This window comes from Notolabrus celidotus, chromosome 2 (assembly GCF_009762535.1).
Source record: "Notolabrus celidotus isolate fNotCel1 chromosome 2, fNotCel1.pri, whole genome shotgun sequence".
Classification (NCBI taxonomy): domain Eukaryota; kingdom Metazoa; phylum Chordata; class Actinopteri; order Labriformes; family Labridae; genus Notolabrus; species Notolabrus celidotus.
The window spans coordinates 35,941,914-35,961,508 of NC_048273.1; the positions used below are offsets into that span (position 1 = coordinate 35,941,914).

Here is a 19,595-nt window from a genome sequence, read left to right on the forward strand (position 1 = left end):
ATGTGACCATTTCAATTTCAATACCATGAGCAGTAGACAGCCTGGGAAGGTGAGATGGAAGCTGTTTGCCATTTGAAAATACCAAGGTCTTTGATTTGTCTGCATTCAGCACTAACTTGAGCTGAGTCAAGTGGGACTGAACAGTATCAAAGACTGATTGCAAGAACTCAAGGGATTTTAAAACTGAAGAAGATGAACAATAAATTACTGTGTCATCAGCATATAAATGGGACACAGCATTAGACAAACTGTCACATAGATTATTCACATATATTGTGAACAACAGTGGCCCTAATATAGAACCTTGAGGCACGCCCTTTAGAACAGGGAGGAAAGAGGAAGAGAACCGGGCTTGGACACACCGTGTTCTACCTGATAAATAATTAGAGAACCAATTAACAGCCTGGTTGGATAATCCAATCTTGTGGAGTCTGTCTGCCAGGATGCCATGATCGACTGTGTCAAATGCTTTTGACAAGTCTATAAAGAGAGCTGCACAATATTTTCGTCCGTCTCGTGCCTCTATAATGTCATTTACCACTTTAACAGCAGCAGTTACTGTGCTGTGCTGTTTACAAAAACCTGACTGATATTGTGAGAGGACACCATGTGCATCTAAAAAACATTTCAGTTGTTCACCGACCAACTTTTCTAAAACTTTGGAGAGAACACACAATTTGGAAATTGGCCTACAGTTGTTCACTACAGAGGGATCACCACCTTTCAGCAGGGGTAAAACATAAGCAGACTTCCATATTCTTTGAATCTCATTTTCAGAAAGAGTAAGATTAAAAATATAACACAAAAGTCCTGCTATAAAGTCTGCAGCTGACCTCAAAAAGAAAGGCTCGAGATTGTCAGGTCCGGCAGATTTACCTAAATCCAGTTGCTGTGAAGCCCTATTGACCTCGGCTACATCAAAAGGAGTCAGATCAAATCCTGGTGCCATGGCGATAGCAGATGGTGATTGAGGGCTAAACCCCTGCTCAGATGGATATGAGGACTCAAATAGAGATCCTGATGAAACAAAGTGTTCATTAAAATAATTAAGAATGGCTGGTTTGTCAACTAGAATATGTGCATCTTTTACTATGCAAGCAGGCAATTCATCTGTGATTTTATCCCCAAATGAAGATTTAACTACTTTCCAGAACTTCTTGGGATCATTTAGGTTATAAGTAGTTTTATCAATATAAAAATCAGAGTTAGCCTTTTTAACAAGGGAAGTAAAGCGGTTTCTGAGCTGCTTGAAAATCAGCCAATCACCCTGGGATTTAGAATTTCTGGCCTTAGCCCAGGCGTCATCCCTTGCTTTAAGGAGACTGGACAGCTCAGGGGAGAACCAAGGATTGTTTTTACCCTTCACTCTAAGCTTGCAGACTGAGAGAATACCAAGAGTGTGCAAAGCTGTCATGAAGGAAAAAGGGGGCTACTTTACAGAATGTAAAATATAAAACATATTCTGCTTTGTTTAACACTTTGTTGTTCATTCAATAATTCCATATATGTCCTTTCATAGTTTTGATGCCTCCAGTATTATTTTACAGTGTTTACAATAGTTGAAATAAATATAAACCCTTGAATGAGAAGGTGTTTCCAAACTTTTGACTGGTAGTGTATATATAACACAACTGAGAGAGGGCGCCTTAGAGCTGTAGATATATAATACAAGAATCTCACATTAAAGCACGTGGAATAACAGACATTATGGAGTATGGAGCATATGAAGTGATGCTTTGCTTTTACATGCATTTGTTATGCAGTTGCAATCTTTATCATGTTCACCGTCTCAATTCAGGGAAATATTTTAACTCATTCGAACATATTTTATCATTGTCAACATTTTACTTTTTGTCATAAGTTCACTTAACTCAGAGTGTAGAGAAAATCTTAGAGAAATAGAATAGGAAAATTAAAGGGTAACTAATACATATCCAAAGAATCACATGAATATCTGAAAACATGTAGTGCAATTAATCAACATTGATATTCAGTGTTACTTTCACATCTCCATGTGAAGAAAATCAAAGTCTCCCTTTTTGTTTCCACCATCAGCTTACATCAAAGGAGGCTGGATTCTCCGTAAGGCGTGGAAAATGTACAATAAGTGCCACAGTGACATCAGCCAGCTGCAGGAGACGTGTCAGCGGAGGTCCTCAGTCAATCAGGAGTCCCTCACAGCCGACAACGCAAACCACAACGCACCAGCGGTGGAGAACGCCGTGACACCTGAGGCCCTGGACCGGCTCAAAGGCTCCGTCAGCTTCGGCTACGGCCTCTTCCACCTGTGCATCTCCATGGTACCTCCACACCTGCTCAAGATCATCAACCTCCTTGGCTTCCCTGGTGACCGGCTGCAGGGTCTGTCCTCTTTAATGTATGCCAGTGAGAGCAAGGATATGAAGGCACCACTAGCTACGTGAGTACACTTGGGTTTGGTCATTTTCTTGTGGCAGGATGAACAGAAGGCTTACTGATACTTACTGCAACAAAGTCTATGAGGCAAACTGATAAAGACCAACAGGGAAAGATCAATGGATTCAAAATTAACACAGGCTACTTGTGCATTAATGAAAAAGATAAGCACTCAGCAAGGACAGCCCTCATCCCTGTGCTTGTGCCCTGCTTATTAGTTACATAACCTCCCACGGCCCTCAGTGGCCACTACAATCCCAAACACCATTGTCACCTTCAACAGACAAAGGCTTTGTTGCATGCTGATACCTCCTACCCTGCCACATGAACACTAATGACCCCCTAGCCGAAGCATTTGGGTAGGCGGGCAGTGACAGCCAGGATCAACTAGAAGTGGGTACCTCCCATTAGCAGTGTTTCCTAGGCTGCTTCTCAGTTCATTGTGTCTTTCACTCGCGTCATGATGACCTTGCATCCTGGTGAAAAATTTAAAGAGAGATGCAAGGAAGAGAAACGAGGAGAAACGAGGAGAGAGGAGGCATACCACCAGCGGCGTGAAGTGGCGTCAAGAAGTGATGATGAAGTCGTCATTTGAAAATCATTTGGATTGGATATCTTAGTCATGATAATGTCTCTCACAGAACAACCTGTTCACTGAGATATGCAAATTGTTAAAGGCTGATTATTTGTGGTATTGTTTTAGTTGTTAATTTTAATCATTTAATCTTGCTTTAAGATTTATTAACACCTCAGAGTTCACAAATGTGGCTTTCTTACTTTCATTAATGTGATCAGCACAATGCAACACCACAGAGCTGAGTTAAAGTGTGTTGATGTTGTTGTTCAAGTGAAAACAAATAACAAACAGCTGCTTAATCTATAATGCCACCACAACTATCCTGCCTTTAGTTTTATGTGTTTTAACATATATTGTGATGTAAAAATGAATGAACAAGGATCTGTGTGGAGGCGCGGCATGCTGTACATGCATCTATCATGTCACAGCTTTGATTCAAAGACTTCAGTGGAGGTCTGTCTCCTTGCTCTGAGATCCTCCAGAAGCCTCCTCTCTCCTCGATCCTCGTCTCCCCCAGGCGTTTTTGACAAACTGGAAGATCCTTCATCATGACTGAGGGCAAATGATTTCTGGGTCAGCCAATGAGAGAGGACCAGAGGGTGTGCAAATAAATGAATTGAGAATCAGCCCTGGAGTGAGGTCCAAGACAGGGCTCTGGCATCCCAGAACCGCCCCCTCCATGCTAGCTCTCCCTTCCCAATAAGCCACATGCAGTCTGCTGCTGTATCCTTATATAGGAAACACAACCACAAGCAGGTCAAAAGTCACTCATTTGTGAATGAAACAATATGTACCATTTATTTTTCCTGAAGCACAAGTGGTTTTAAATATATGTCCTTAGTACATACAGCAGAAGAGCTGTATTATTACATTGTATGAACACCTAGCTGTAAATCTGTGGGACCACATCAGACTAAAATATCTCTCCTGCTGTTTTTTGCTCAGGTTGGCCCTCTTGTGGTACCACACAGTAGTGCTGCCTTTCTTTGCCCTGGATGGCTCAGATACGCATGAAGGTCTGCTGGAGGCCAAAGCAATCCTGCAGAGAAAGTCTGTGGTTTATCCAAACTCATCCCTCTTCATGTTCTTCAAAGGACGGGTCCACAGGCTAGAGGTACGTCCAAAAGCACAAATCAGTGTCAGATAGGCTGAATCTCAACCAGTCTGTTGCATCTATAAATGTTTGATTTTGTTTGGTGTGTTTTATAAGGACATTGACTTGCAAATGTACCAATAACAAACATCTGTCTTACTGTAGAAGGTCAGCATGTGATAAATGGTTTACAAACTCTCTAACATGGGGTCTTTTTTCTACTAATTTAAATTACTTATGTAAGTTATTAATATGTATGCTCTACCTTTTGTCCCCAGTGCCATATCAACAGTGCTCTGGCCTGTTTCCATGATGCATTAGAGCTTGCATCAGACCAAAGAGAGATCCAGCATGTGTGTCTGTATGAGATTGGTACGTGTTTTCTCATCAGGGTTACTTCAGACATTCTTGCACCTTGCAGATTTTACATGTTGGGCTCATTTTCTATGATTTTTTTTTTCACGTTTTATCAGGTTGGTGCAGCATGATCGAGCTGAATTTTGAAGATGCATTCAGGTCATTTGAGAGGCTGAAGAATGAGTCACGCTGGTCACAGTGCTACTATGCCTACTTGACTGGAGGTAAGCCTGACACACAACACTGTAGACTTGCTGCTTATTGCCTCCAGTCTGTTTTTATGTCAAGGTTCATTAACTGCGCCTTACTATATACTTGCACTCCAACCGGCTCTGTCACCCAGGTGTGAAAGTAGTAATACTACATGCAACAGTCATAGCCAAGTTGTCATGCATTAACATAAAGGATCATATTAAGCATTGTCCCCGTCTGCTTTAGCTCTTATGTAGTTACTATTGCACTAGTTAGGTCCTGTATACACTTTATTTATAGATTCTACTTAAAAATTAAAAAAACTGTGCTTAAGGGTCTAGATTTATGTATGGCAAGTTTTCATGTTTCTGTTTGTAGTCACTTGGAAGTAGGGCTGTCAAAATTGCTCCAAAATGACATTCAAATATTCGCTCTAAAGAATCCCATAGGTTCGAATCATTCAAATATCTATATTTGCGCATTATGTCAATAACAGGTGGACAAACTAATACAAGGAGACATAACTACTTGTATATGTATTTTTATTTAAGATATAACATGCCTAAAACATCTACACACATTACAACACAAGTAAAGGACCTAATGGTCTATACCGAAACACTTTTAAGACTGTTGACCTCTCGCTCGCTCGCCCCCCTCCCCTCTCTGTGCGCAGTGCGCTGAGTGAGTGCTGACCAGTCTATGGTGCTGAACAAGACTTGTGCGAGCAATTAAAGGTCCCGACTCTTGTCCCTAATATAGGCAGGCTTCATTCAGTGATTGAAGCAAATATTATTAACATTAATTGAAGTTAAAAACGAAAAAGTAGTCCACTTACATTCTTGGCGCTTGTATAAAGAAAAGAGGAAGAACTGCATTTTATCCCAGTGTCACTGATTGTTGGGCTCTTTTAGTCCACTGTCAATGTAGGGTCTTAGGCCGGACAGGTTATTTGCCAAAAACACGAGACAGTCCACATGTGAAGAGGCCAGTGCCGATCTCTTTTTATTCACTATGTTCCCAGCGGAGGAGAAGACGCGTTCAGGGCGAACTGAGGATCGGGGGACGGAAGGATTTCTCTCTGCCGTCTGCTTCACGCTGTGCATGTGTGACTCCTGTGACCTGTCCCTGACCTGTCATGCAGTGCGCCCACTCTCAAAGCAGCCGCTGATGTGTTGTTTTTTTCCACAGTCGAATATTAATTTTCACAATCGAATCTCCGTCTTTTTTTTGATATCCGAATATATATTCGAATTTAGAATATTCGTTGACAGCCCTACTTGGAAGTCCATCACGTATCAGCAGACTTTGGTGCACACAGGAAAAGCATACAACTGTATGGAGAGCAAAAGCAGGAAGAATGCACTCTTTGGTTACAACGTCCCAGTTTCCTTTGACAGGAATCTGCTGATATTTTATTTATTTATCTATTTATCTATCTATCAATTTATTTATTTATTTATTTATTTATTTATTTATTTATTTTTACAAAAATACAGTCCTTTCTGGATGATAAAATTTGATCTTGATCGACAAACCTACTTGACACTGTGTCACCTGTGTCGTAAATGCAGTGTTTGGATTTGCTGACTTCCAGGAATGCATCAGAAGCTTTCAATCTTACCTCCAATCTGTGATTAGGAGCTTAAAAAAGTGTTTTTCTTCTCCTTGTGGGGATAGACCTGACAAAACTGCCTTTTACTTTTCATAAATCTGCATCATGATGCCATTTCAGCTAACTTCAGATTCCTTAATAACAAGTAAATCATAAAAAAAGGTTTTCTTTTATGGGCTCATAATGCCGACGTCAGCCAGAGTGAAGCCTCTGTGTAACTTACTGTTTACAGTGAAACTGAGACTCACCAGAAACAGATGAACAGGCACCACTGCAGAGAAAGTAATGATCCAAGAAATGAGGCGTCAACTTTGCCGACATATCTGAAGGGGCAAATTTCACTTTGCTATTAATCCGAACACAAGATTGCTAACTGGATTGTAAACAATGCAGCACATTGGGAAATACATCTTGACTGGAAGTTGTTTATGGCTAACCACTGGCAACACCGGAATGCCCTAATTGTTGTCAGACGCTATATGTTAGTACTTTGTGAGTTAACTAACGAAGGAAGTTGCCAGTAATACCCATCTATACCTGAAATAAGTCTGAGTCCTTCGACCAGACTTAGGAAGAAGAGGTCTTGAGGCCAGTCTGAGACCAAAACTAATCTTCAGAGCTACAACACTAGTTTCAATCCTGAAGTCTCAACCTGTACTCTTCTTTTGTTGTCTCTTTTTACAGTGTGTCAGGGTGCCTCAGGCGACCTGGACGGAGCCAGTGGAGTTTTCAAAGATGTGCAGAAGCTGTTCAAGAGAAAAAACAACCAGATAGAGCAGTTTGCTGTCAAAAGGGTGAGTAATTCTGCAGATTCACTCCCATTTCTCTTACATTTTTCAATCCAAAAGAAATCAAACATTTGACTGACAGTATCCAGTTCACTGATTTAGGCGTACAAATGACAGGTGGAGTATTGTCTAGAGCAACATTTTACCCATTTTACATTGATTTGTACTTTTTTATAGTTTATAACATTTATTTTTCACAAACATTCAGGCTGAGGTTAGCTATTGTTCGAGCAGAGGCTTTTTTGGATAGTACTTCATTGAACAGCTTCAACTTAAAGACTCTATAGGAACAGAAACCATTGTTGCATCAATCTCGTCCCTCCTCCTCACTCAGAAAGTCATTACAAACATGTCACTATGGATTTTCTCCTCCATCCGATTTCTATCTGCAGGCTGAGAGATTGCGAAAAACCTCACCCACCAGAGAGCTATGCATCCTGGGTGTGATTGAAGTGCTCTATCTGTGGAAAGCACTCCCAAACTGCTCCTCATCTAAACTGCAGATAATGAACCAGGGTGAGTGTGAGCCCCGGATTCCTACAGTGACATGACCAAGTCATCTGCAGAATAATCTTTATGAATTTACTCCATGTGACTGTTTCTTCTGTATGTATGTTCAGTGTTACAGAGTTTAGATGAAGCTTCCTGCAGAGGCCTGAAACACCTCCTGCTCGGTGCCATCCACAAATGTCATGGAAACATGAGAGATGCTATCCAGGTATCAGTCTTTATTAAGCAATGAATGGTAGTGCAGTTGATCTGCGCTCTGAATCTCAGCTTGCTCTCATATCCATTTTCTCTGTCCTCCAGGCGTTCCAGCTGGCTGCTAGAGATGATTACGGACGACAGATCAACTCATATGTTCAGCCGTATGCCGTCTATGAGCTGGGATGTTTACTCCTCGCAAAACCAGAGGTTAGTCTGCTGCACACAATGTCTAGAGTTTGATTAATTCATAAGTACATGGAAACGATCACCTACGTATTCATCCTGTGTAGACTGCTGCACTCAGCTGACTCTACTTGTGCTACATTCAAACTCCTTTTAAGTGATAGAAAAAGAGTATAATTCTTTCACTACATCCGGTTTAAGGTGCCCTGTTCTAAAGATGGCAGCCACAACAAAAGAAGTCACGTGATTGATACCAATGAATATATATTAAATTCAAGATCTGTTGGAGCTGACACCTGAGTACCTGGCAGATATCCCATACTAGCTAAATTATAGCCTGAGCTCTCCTGTGGGTTCCTTTGAGAGAAATCAGCATCTACAGTAACGACCAGAGAAGACTGTCTCGTCATTGCTCTTTTTAAAACACATTTTGAAGTGCTCATTTGCGCATTGATTCTGTGCTGTGAATGTCTACTGAACCTAATATTGAAGTATTTTAATCCCATAATCATATAATTTATTTAAGCTTTTAATTGTTGACACCTTTTTTTACGGTGCAGTCATAAAGCATTTAAAGCTCCTGTGAGGAGGTTTTAGCTGGTTATAAAACAGACTGGATACAACACTGACGTCGGTGTGTGACCTACAAAATCAAATGAGACCATCAGTGACGAGATTAGTTATCTCTAAGAAGTTATTTTTAACATTTCTGAAGGAAAGATTCACAGCTAGTGAAAAGTTTTTTTTTTCATCAAAATCTTTTTATTGAGACACAAACAGGGTGTACATTAAGTGCAGTGTTGATCAGCCAATGATATTAGAGGATGTTATAAATAAACACCAAACGCAGTTAGCAGTAACGTCTACATGGGAAAAGTGAGAGACATATGCAAAGGGAACGAACCAGTAACTGCACATGGTAAGTAAATGAGGCATGGACAACAACAGCTTGTGTTACTTTTTCGCTTTTTAGGTTAGAGAAAATATAAAGGTAAACAAAAAAAAAAATAAACAATAAACAAACAGAAACAACAACAACAACCATTATAAAACAATCCCTACCCTGTCACTGCCAGTGGTATCTTGAAATACTTTTCCCAGTCCCATTAAAGACCTAATTCTTCATCAAAAAGGGAGAGATGATGAAGCTGCATCTGAATCATGGTTTTAAAGGTTTGTATACAGAGTCCAGAAAGGGTCCCCAAATTTCAATAAACTGTGCATTTGAATGTTGGAGTGAGAATCTTATTTTCTCAAGATTTAAGCAAGCCATAATATCTGCCAACCATTGTGCATGCGTGGGCGGGGTAGCATCTCTCCATCTGAGCAGCACGGCACGCCTGGCCAGGAGGGAAACAAAGGCCAGAGTCCGCTGTTTTTGTGACGATAACTGTACCACTCCTCCAGTGACCCCAAACACAGCAACAAGAGGATTGGGTTTCAATTCAACGTTGATTATCTTGGATATAGTGTGAAATACCTCTGTCCAGTATTTATTAAGACTTGGGCATTGCCAGTACAGTTAGTGAAAAGTTTGACGGCTGGATGAGATTTTCAATCTGGAAACAATACTAACAAAGGTTCCTCACAGGAGCTTCAAGATGCTGTACGAATACTAATAATTAATTTGATTTGACCATCCTATTCTTTTTTATATTGTTACACAGACGATGGGGAAGGGGAGATCGTTTCTTCTTCAAGCAAAGGTAAAATATTTTTTATTTATGTAGAAATCAACTCTACAAAATTAATTATAATTTCATAAATTAAGTTCTTCACCAACGTATCTATCTATCTATCTATCTATCTATCTATCTATCTATCTATCTATCTATCTATCTATCTATCTATCTATCTGGTTTCAGGAGGATTTCACAGGCTATGACTTTGAGAACAGGCTTCATGTGCGCATCCATTCAGCCTTGGCCTCTTTGAAGGAAGTAGTGCCTCAGTGACTCCTTAAAGGAGGAGCTTCAACGGCCTAAGCTATGCCTATAGCTTTTTACACCAAGTTTAAAGACATTCAAAATATCCGTATGACATCCCAGTGAACTGACGCCTGTGTTTTCAATGTTACAGTACGCAGGGAAATACATTTGTTTGATCGTTGTCCCCGATCGGATTGATGTGAAGTTTCATCTCTGTGCTTTTTGTAGATATGCTCTACATGTGTATCCTGTTAGCCTCGCAGAAAGTAGATGGAAATTGCTAGCCTCAAGAACTATGCCTCAGCTATAATATCAGTACAGACTTGTACTTTTTACAGTTCTGTTTTATGGCATGTTCATAAGGAGTATACTATGTAAAGATATCTTTGGGGTTTCTACATTGTACATTTTCTAAATGTCAGCCAGCTGTGACCACTTGCTTTTCGTACTAGCACTAAGCTAGGCTAACCCCCTAGCCTTGGATGCACAGAGATGAAGCTGATTTAAGTCTGACTCTGGGCTCGAGTACAAACAAGCTTATTTCACCAAATGTCTAACTGTTCCTTTGAGTGTTTTCTGCACCCAAACATATTAGCTAGCTGGTATCAATTTTCCTCATTAACTTGTGTATTTGAAGGATTTCAATCATACCACCCTCTCCCTTTGACTGTATACAATGATGGATGACATGTTTCCACCTCCTTCTGTTGTACAAAAGTGAAGCCAAAATTCCCCTGTGCTGACATCTTGCTCTTTGGGCAAGAGCTGGCGTCCTGCCCCCTCAGCTGAATAAAACACACATTTGAAGTTCAGATAAAGCAAAGATCATGTCGGTACAATCGACAGCGTAACACTTCCTTGAGTCAGTTTGAAGCGGACACTCGTGGTCATGGCTCATGTGTTAGTTCTCCCAAAAAAACGAACACTTTGACATAAATCAGAACTTAGTATAATGCCAAAAAACATATATCAGAAAATGTAAGGATGTGTATTTTGATATTAGAGTCTGACATGTCCCAATTGTTAGGAGGCGGCTAATGTAGCTGATTCATGTCCTTAAGTCAGATTCAGCAAAGGCACACACATCAGAATAAACAGTGAGTCATGTCTAAAGAAGACTGAAGAATATTGTTTTGACTGGATGTTTTTAGTATCCCTGTTACTCACTATAGATGTTTTGACTGGAGGATCACATCACATTAAACTAAGACTACCTTAAAAAAATTTTTATTCTGAGAGCATGACCAAACCCTCTGAAAGCCCAAAATATGCAGAAATGATGAGTCAGCAAAACAAATCTTGCTTTGTCATGTTTGGACTTTATAACCTTTACTGCAGTCAGTCAGTAGGGGGAGCTCTCAATGTTTTGGCTTCACTTTTATGGAGCTGCTATGTCATCCATTGTTATATACAGCGGGCCCTCTCTCCCCCCTCAGTTAACAGTTATTTAACACATTAAAGCACCTAGATCATATCTCCCTCAGTAATAGGGTCTTAACCATGAGTAATATATGATACAGGTGGTAGAATTTTTCACATTCCTTAAAGAAATGTATGCATATCTGCTTGTTAAATTGCAAAAGGGGCCACTTATTACTTATGTACTTGGGAAAAATAGCAAACCTCTAGACTAATCGTCAAAAAAAATCACAAGTCACCTGGAATCACTTTTAGTACCAACTAGGCTGCAGTGAGTGAGTTCACATTAATGTAGTAAGCAATCCTTTATTTATAGAAATTGGGAAATCACCACACTTCTCAATGCCCACATGATGTTTTATATGCAGAAACATTGGGCATTGATTCTGTGCACTATGCATGGTATGGCAGGGTAACAGCAGCATTAAGACTGTCTACCTGTACGTCTGTCCCTGCAAATACATGGAGGTATTATAAAACAACATTGGTACTGTATGTTACCCTCAGAGGTGCTGCTAAATGTCAGCCTAATAAACATATATTAATCCTAGTTTATTTTAATAGTGTTTTAGTAAAACATGCTTTTGAATAACTCCATCACAGCAAACTTTGAATTTATCACAAAACAAAAGTTGTGCATTCACAGGAGTCATTTTCAGAACGCTACTTTAGTTTGACTTTAGAAATCCTGGGTTAGCCGGCATTATAGAGTACAGTGATTCAAAAGTGTAATCTTTGATTGGACAGAGGACTTTGACTTTCTGAACGCTGTACATATGAACTTTTCTGTACAGATTATTGCCTTTTATTAACTATCAATCTCAGTCTTTGTCATGCGAGCAATATACGCAGAAAGATACAGTGATTTACAAAAGGCTCTCCACAAGGACTTTCTGTGTTTTCATCCCACTTTGAGGTTGTTGATTTGTTTTGCTCTCACTTAAAGCTGGTCAGAAAGAGCCAGTCATCATCCCCTGTGGCTGTTATGGATGTAAACTGTGGTAAATGTTCAGGTGACCGCTGTGCAAGTGGTCTGTGCAGTGCAAGTAAAGTACCGGTGAAATGTCAGTTACCCTCCTGATGTACCAAATACTTCTGTCACTGAAAGAAACTTTCTGTTTGTCATGAGATTTTGTTGGAATTGAGATAACATGTCAGGATTATGGTGTTAAAAGTGTCACATAACTCTACAATAAATTGTTCTCCATTAATCTAACTAAATGTGTTTTTGTCTCTGAGTTATTGCTTATGGAAAGTTGCAGATTTGATATTTGTTTTTTCAGATAAGGATGGACAGTTATACGTAGGAATCCACATGAAAAACAAAAATATGTTCAAGATAGTAAACCACAAAATTACAAACCTCTGGCTGAGCTTACCCCTGGATATACATTACCTTATCTCGATCAGCAATAACACCGGTGTCCAACGCACAATGGGTGATGCTCCGTCCTCTCGTCTCCACATTACAAAGGGATTTCCTCAAGGTTCAGTTCAGGATTTGTGTACTTTATCATGTTTGAAACTGCAAACTCATGGTGCCATTTCCATCTTTATACCGATGATACAGAGATTTACACTCCCATTCGTGATGCAACTCTAAATCTGCTGTGAGCACTGAAACTCCAATAAATCCACCTGCATGACTGGTGCTGAATCACGCAATGACTAAATGGATGTTATTTTCAAATGTGAGGCACATTGACTGTGACTGTTAAAAATTCAGTCTGCTGATAATTTAATAACTGAGAGATTGTATCAGTATGGATATCTCGGAATCTGGATAGAGGACACACTCGGTTTTAAAATGCACAGTGACAATCTTTTAGCAAAACTGAGACAACAGCTGTGTTTTCTTTATTGAATAAATCTCGCATCGCCTCATTTACTGGAAAAATAATTATTGAAGTGGTTTTGCTTTCTGTGCTTGCTTATGGAGATATTATTTATGGACGGGCAGCTAGCACAACTCTCAAAGCTTCAGACGCTGTGTATCGCTCAGCTCTGAGATTCATTACTGGAGAGGGATCATTGCCTCCTTTACCAAAACACTCACCCGTCTGCTCTGACAACAAGGAGAAACAGCACCTTTATTCGTTTATTTTCTAAAAACCTCCCCCTTTATCTCTCAACTCTGTCCTCTGTTAATGTAGTCACCATACTTGCCCTCATTGATGATGATAATAAAGCCGAGGTCATGGAGCACTGTGAATTCTGAGCACTTATCCAGCAGAGCTTCAGGGGGCAATGCATCAATGAATATATTCAAACTGATTTACCTCTTATCTGCAATACCTGCATCAAATCAGTTTTCTATTCCACAGAGATGCTGCTGCTGCTGCTGCTGCTTAGATGTTCCGGAAATAAGATATAAAAGTATTTGCCCCTGAGCTATACTGCAGGACAGCACAAGAGAGATTGAACAGCACTAAATTCTCCTGACAGAAAGCGAAGCATTGCTGCAGTCATACTGTGTTTCCAAGCTGATGAGTCACGCAGAGCTATAATGCACTCTTACAATGATCAGTTGAGGTTGTTTTACCTTGCTTTTACAGTAATGTGTCTCTCTGCACTTAAGTTTATCATTATTATACCACCAGAGGGCGCCCATCTCACAGCTTCTCTCCAGGATGTGAAACACTTCCCTTCTCTGTCAACCTTGACAGCAGCTGTTTCATGTGTTACCAGCTTCCCAATGATCTCTGTATCATTTCACACATATCATTTTGTTAAAATGTCATATCTGAAGCATTAAATTACAGACGGCATTGAAACAGGCCGAACCACAAATATTGACTTGTTCACTAAGAATAGAAAGCATTAGGAGCTCAGTGTGGTGGGACTTGACTTAGGAACAGGAAGATTGTCACATCAATGTCTACATAAACCATCCAGTATGGAGTTCGTAGTGGCAGCTGGAGGAATGCCAGCTCACCTCAGAGGCATTGCCAAGGTGCCCTTGAATACAGAAACAGCCCTCTGACCCCTGTGATGCATCCATAATACAAATATTTAGATGTATAGGTCATTGTGTGCATAAATGTTTTCAGGCCTGTGTGTGAAAGTAACAACTACACACACAACACCAATATGCATTGAGTACATATTGTATGTCACATCTTTATTATCCAAAAAGTAACATTCTGGGAAATGTAGTTGTTTTTTCCTTATTGCTGAATTTTTCCAGCCTTTTATTTAAATGTGTTTGTAATAAAATAAATCTGAGCATTTCATCTACTACCAAGAACACCTACTGGATATGGAAATGATTATCTGCAGGTCCAAGAATCAACAAATCCTGATGTGAGTGAGGGTCATGTACGTGCAGCCTGTCCGATATTGCTTCAAAGGCGAGACCACCAAGACAAATCAAATTATGATTCATTACCATAAGTCTTTATCCAGTCAATGTTCAGGATTTTCAGTATTCATTTTCTTATTTGTAATTTCTTATCCATCTATAATCTTTTTTAGATTTTGATTTACAAATAACCTTTAAAAGAAACTCTAATCTCATCATAGGAGAAGGAGTGATGTGATTGTAATTCTGTCTTTGTCTTTATATTCATTATTCAATGCACGACATTATGATACTCTGTTGTTTCCATGTTGAACGTGATTAGGGTGGGAGTTTACTCTCCATGCTGAGATAGATACACACCAAGAGCGTCTCTTTAAGAAAACATGTCTGTCACACCAGGCTTGAGGCAACAGCTCACACAACCAATAAATTATTCAGGCTCCTGTGCCACTGAATTTCGACATGGCAGAGCAGAGCTGGAGGGCTGGGCAGACACAATACCAAGACTCCTTGTGTAGCGGACAACTCTGGTCCTCCTAAATAATCTAAAGATGTTTCCTTTTAAAGCTCACATATAAAAGTGAGCCTGACGCTTGGCCTACTTCAGTTTTCAAAGTGGGCAAACAAGGTTATATGTGGTGCATCATCTGGCATGTGGTGATTCATGCAGGTGACATCATCATTTTTAATGGGATGTGATTCACACTCAATTCTTGTGCTTCATGTGTGCACCATGGCTGCACTTCAAAGACATATGTAATCTCTCTGTTCAGGGATTAGACCTTGAGATCTTAATGCTGATGAATTAAATAAAGCAATTGAATCAGATAGAAGTGGGGGAGAAAGACAGGGCCCGCGAGAGATCGGGCAAATGTGAGAGAGGAAGAGAGAGAGCAGTAGGAGTGGTAGGACTGTGCAAAGAGCAAGGTCACAATTGCATTGTGTTTCACTCAGGCTGAAACCTGAGCAGCCACAGTATCCTACAACTAGATAGAGAGTTCCCGTTCACTGCCCTTAATTGCTGCTGAGCCTCATTTGCAGTTGACTTATCATGGCATACTGCACAGGAGCACACACATACACTAAGCTAGCTGAGTATTGGTTTAAATGCCTAGTTTTGAATATTTACCCTTCAACATGTGGTCGATCTATGCAGAAACAGAGTCCAGACTGCTTTCTTTTGAAAGGGTCTATGTTTGTTTGCAGGGCAGCTTATCTTCAGACGGATTTATGTGAAAGGAAAATGTATTGATCTGGCAGCATCAACCTTTATAGCCTCTGAACCATTACTGTCGTTTAGTGTGCAGGTCAAATCACTCACAGGGACACGTTGACATTATTAGGCCAAGTCCTCATATCTCTTCAATCAGCTCGATGACTCTCTAAGAAGAGAGCGGTGGAGACCTGCCTGCAGGCGTTGCATCTCTGTCCGATTAGACTCTTTTTGCGTCCAATGTTTCAGCAGGCTGAACGATGAATCTTGATGTTTTTTCCTCCAATGAAAAAGTCACATATTGAATGAATGTGATTTTTTTTAAATAACGTATGCTTCTAAACTGTGTACAGATTCCTGCATTTTGCTCATACTTAAATGTTTTTATTTTTGCAAACTGAAATACAGCATCAGTACATTTAATTTGAGAGACACTAGGTGAAGATATTTATTTCAAATGCAGCTTTAAGCCACATGCAGGCTATTACATAAAACTGATTTGCATAATGAGCAGTTCTATTTCTAGGCCATTGCCAGAGGAGCGTTAGTCCAAAACACCCCTCCTGTGCCCCCTTCATTTTTAATCAGATAGCAAAAATTAAGATGCCTTTGAAAGTTATTTTTCTTGATTAGAATCATTTTTTCAGTCTAAAAATAACTTTAATTTGCCAATGATGAACTTAAAGTTTGTTTTGCTGAATGTTCAGACTAGAAAATCCCCATATTGATGGAAAAAGACATTTATATATGCAAATATTTTGACATAAAGACGACTCTTGGCAGCGTCATACTGAGCCAGCTTTCCTAATTCCAGCAACCTCAAATTGAAGACAACTGTTCCAACTCTTTTCCCTCACATAACATTTTGGCCACAACAGTGAGCAAGTTAATACAAGCAGGCAACCTTGGGTATCAATCAATCAATCAATCAATCAATCAATCAATCAATCAATCAATCAATCAATCAATCAATCAATCAATCAATCAATCAATCAATCTTTATATGTATAGCACCAAATCACAAACATTATCTCAAGATGCTTTTACAAACAGAGCAGGTCCAGTTCATACTCTATGTTAAATTATTAACACAGACCAAACACCAAGACAGGGTAGGGCTCAGGCTTATCTCATCCTATTCCACCAGGATCATTGCACCTCGCAGTCTTTAGCTAGTTACAGCAGCAAGGACAAACTTCCTTTTAACAGGCAGAAACCTCGAGCAGAACCAGACTCATGTTAGACAGCCATCTGCCTCGACCAAGAGAAAAGCCAAAGACTCCCCTCTACACCCATGTCAGAATGTCCATTTCACAGTAGAATTAAAAATGTTTACACACCAGTGCAAAACAAGGGTTTTAGTCTGAATAGCTCAGTTCTTCATTGATACACACTCTAAAAGAAATAGTGATGCATACTCAGAAGCAGGGATGATTTGACTGACAGGTGGGCGTGATGTAGCTGTTCACCAGGAGGCTACAGCTCCTCCTCTTTGTCCATTTCTATAACGTTAGGTTCAGTTGCTTTTCCCACCATCATTTGGCTCCAAAACCCTTCTTCAGAAACCAACTCAAGAAGACAGTATATTTTGAAAAAATGCCTTTTCATCTCTTTGACTAAAGCGTCATAGTAAGTATTCAAAACACTGACACTGTCACTTCTACTGATCTTGTTTTTAAAGCTGTATATGACCTTGCTCTCCACCACTGAAGGATTGTATCAATGCAAATACCAGAGCGCAAACCAGGGGAGACTGAGGCGTGACACTAAATGTAATAAATGGGGGTATCTGTTAGAGGCATACATTCCTGGAACAATTACCCTCACACATCAGGGACTGTGAGAACTACTTCACCTTTAAAAAAAACACATCAAACATAGCTTGAAATCAAACCAGTCATGTGCACATGCATGAGATCTGCATGCACTTCTGATATCTGTTCCCAAGGGGCCTCTGGCTCTCTTATATTGTGACCAGTTTATTGCATTTGGGTCTGGTATTTGTAATTCAACAAATGTGTGAGATTTTCTTTTGTAAGTGCACACCACTGATGTAATTTAGCTACTGAGCTAGCTCTGTCATGTTAACATTGACACCTGAGCTGAGAAGTTGATTAATGTGCACTGTCTTAATTATTTAAATCTGATATGTCAAAAATCCTCAGTGAAAGGAAATAGCCACGCTGTTCTGACTTCTGCACTTTTTTTATTGCTCATCATTTTTGTAGTTGAGAGACAACAAGTTAAAATTTTGACATATTGCTTCATTATTGAGCAAGAACTGTGATCTGAGGAAAAGCATTTGAAGACTCATTTGTTCAGGCTTGCTTTTGTTTAATTTGTTAATTTAGTGATCTTAAAGGGTGCTATATACTTTACTTAATTTAATTTACTCACTTAATCTCAGTGAAGAAAATTATGTTTTCTATCAAAGTTAAGTTCAAATTATCTTGAAGCCAACCTTTCACAGAACAAAGCTTTCTTTTCACAGACGACATCTTGACTCATGGTAAGTACTGTTTGAAAACTATAATAATAAATGTCTGAGTTCCTTTTTGCTGCATCAGTATATGTTTATTAGATATGCTTGTGTTCCTGCATAGGGCCCAGCAACAGTGAAGGTTATTGTAAACACCAGTACGTTTTCTCCTGCAGCAAATTAAAGTGTTAAACCTGCAATGCAGACAACCCACAGTCCTTAAGAGAAGGGACACTTTAGCACAATGAATGTGATGATATTTCTTCCTCAGATTAACTCTGTGTAACCCTGTTTCTGTGACCAGACTGTGTCCTTCATTGAACAGGCATTTTTTTTCACAGAGGAGAGACTCTCTGCTTTGTGTATGTTTTCTCCTCACAGCTTGATGTCCCTGGATTGACCTACTAAACCCTATTCATGACAAATCCCTTTTTCCCCCTGCTATAGAAGACAAAACAATCCTGCATGTAAACATGGCTGCCGCTGCCCCCTGAGAAATGATTATTCTAACTGTATGTTTTTAATTCTTATTTTTAAAGCTTTTACTTGAGGAGTTTTTAAAGGGAACTTGTCTTCCACCCTGTCTCTCTCTCTCTCTCTCTCTCTCTCTCTCTCTCTCTCTCTCTCTCTCTCTCTCTCTCTCTCTCTCTCTCTCTCTCTCTCTCTCTCCCTCTCTCTCTCGCTCTCTCGCTCTCTCTCTCTCTCTCTCTCTCTCTCTCTCTCTCCCCACTACTGCATTGATGCTGTTACCTCCCTCGGTGATGATGTCACCGGCTCAGTGGAGCTCCAGCATCCTTCCTTACAGAGACAGGGAGACAACAGAGCCATTTTGACCGCGTTTGGAGTGAGAAGAAGCGGCCGAGCAGTCACAACAACCGAGCAGCCAGTGTTCCAGCAGCGCAGGGAGGAACAGGAGGGAGGGTCGGAGGGTGAAAGACTCGCTCGTCCTCTGCTCGTCCCGTTTTCATGGAGAGGAGAGGCTGTTAGCTGGGGGCAGAGCCAGACCCGGAGGAGACCAGAGGAGGTGGAAGGATATTAAAAACCAAGACAAGCACGACAAACACGGTTTGTGCATAGGAGCAGGACGCGTCTGGCCCTGCGGAGGTAGGTTTCTTTTCTCTTCTTTTTCCATTGTCACTGTTATAATGCAGTTTTAATGAGGAGGTCTTTATTTACCTAGTGTTAAATCTCCTGGGGAGAGATGGGCATTGGGTGCGGCCATTGAAGAGGCTGTCAGAGTCGGAAAGATACTCCTATAGAGACAGTATCATTAAAGCTTCCCCTTTACACACTACATGCACTGTCAAGCTATTTGAATGCTTTTATT

General features: G+C 40.2%; 2 protein-coding genes across 3 annotated transcripts in view; both read left to right on the forward strand.

Annotated features, from left to right (window-relative positions):
* LOC117824173 (tetratricopeptide repeat protein 39C-like) overlaps window positions 1-12,491 on the forward strand; it is a 25,966-nt gene extending 13,475 nt beyond the window's left edge. For both annotated transcript variants that reach the window (XM_034699588.1, XM_034699596.1), the window contains 10 exons: window positions 2,056-2,419; window positions 3,938-4,106; window positions 4,364-4,457; window positions 4,559-4,666; window positions 6,934-7,043; window positions 7,430-7,553; window positions 7,658-7,755; window positions 7,848-7,952; window positions 9,596-9,634; window positions 9,794-12,491. In XM_034699588.1, coding sequence (XP_034555479.1) covers window positions 2,056-2,419; window positions 3,938-4,106; window positions 4,364-4,457; window positions 4,559-4,666; window positions 6,934-7,043; window positions 7,430-7,553; window positions 7,658-7,755; window positions 7,848-7,952; window positions 9,596-9,634; window positions 9,794-9,883 — 1,301 coding nt within the window. In that variant the 3' untranslated portion in view covers window positions 9,884-12,491. The remainder of the gene's footprint in view (window positions 1-2,055; window positions 2,420-3,937; window positions 4,107-4,363; window positions 4,458-4,558; window positions 4,667-6,933; window positions 7,044-7,429; window positions 7,554-7,657; window positions 7,756-7,847; window positions 7,953-9,595; window positions 9,635-9,793) is intronic.
* A 6,541-nt stretch (window positions 12,492-19,032) lies between these two features.
* Window positions 19,033-19,595, forward strand: part of kif1aa (kinesin family member 1Aa) — a 73,955-nt gene continuing 73,392 nt past the window's right edge. Inside the window, exon 1 of the mRNA XM_034673425.1 lies at window positions 19,033-19,372. The gene's annotated coding sequence lies outside the window, so the exon portion shown is untranslated. The remainder of the gene's footprint in view (window positions 19,373-19,595) is intronic.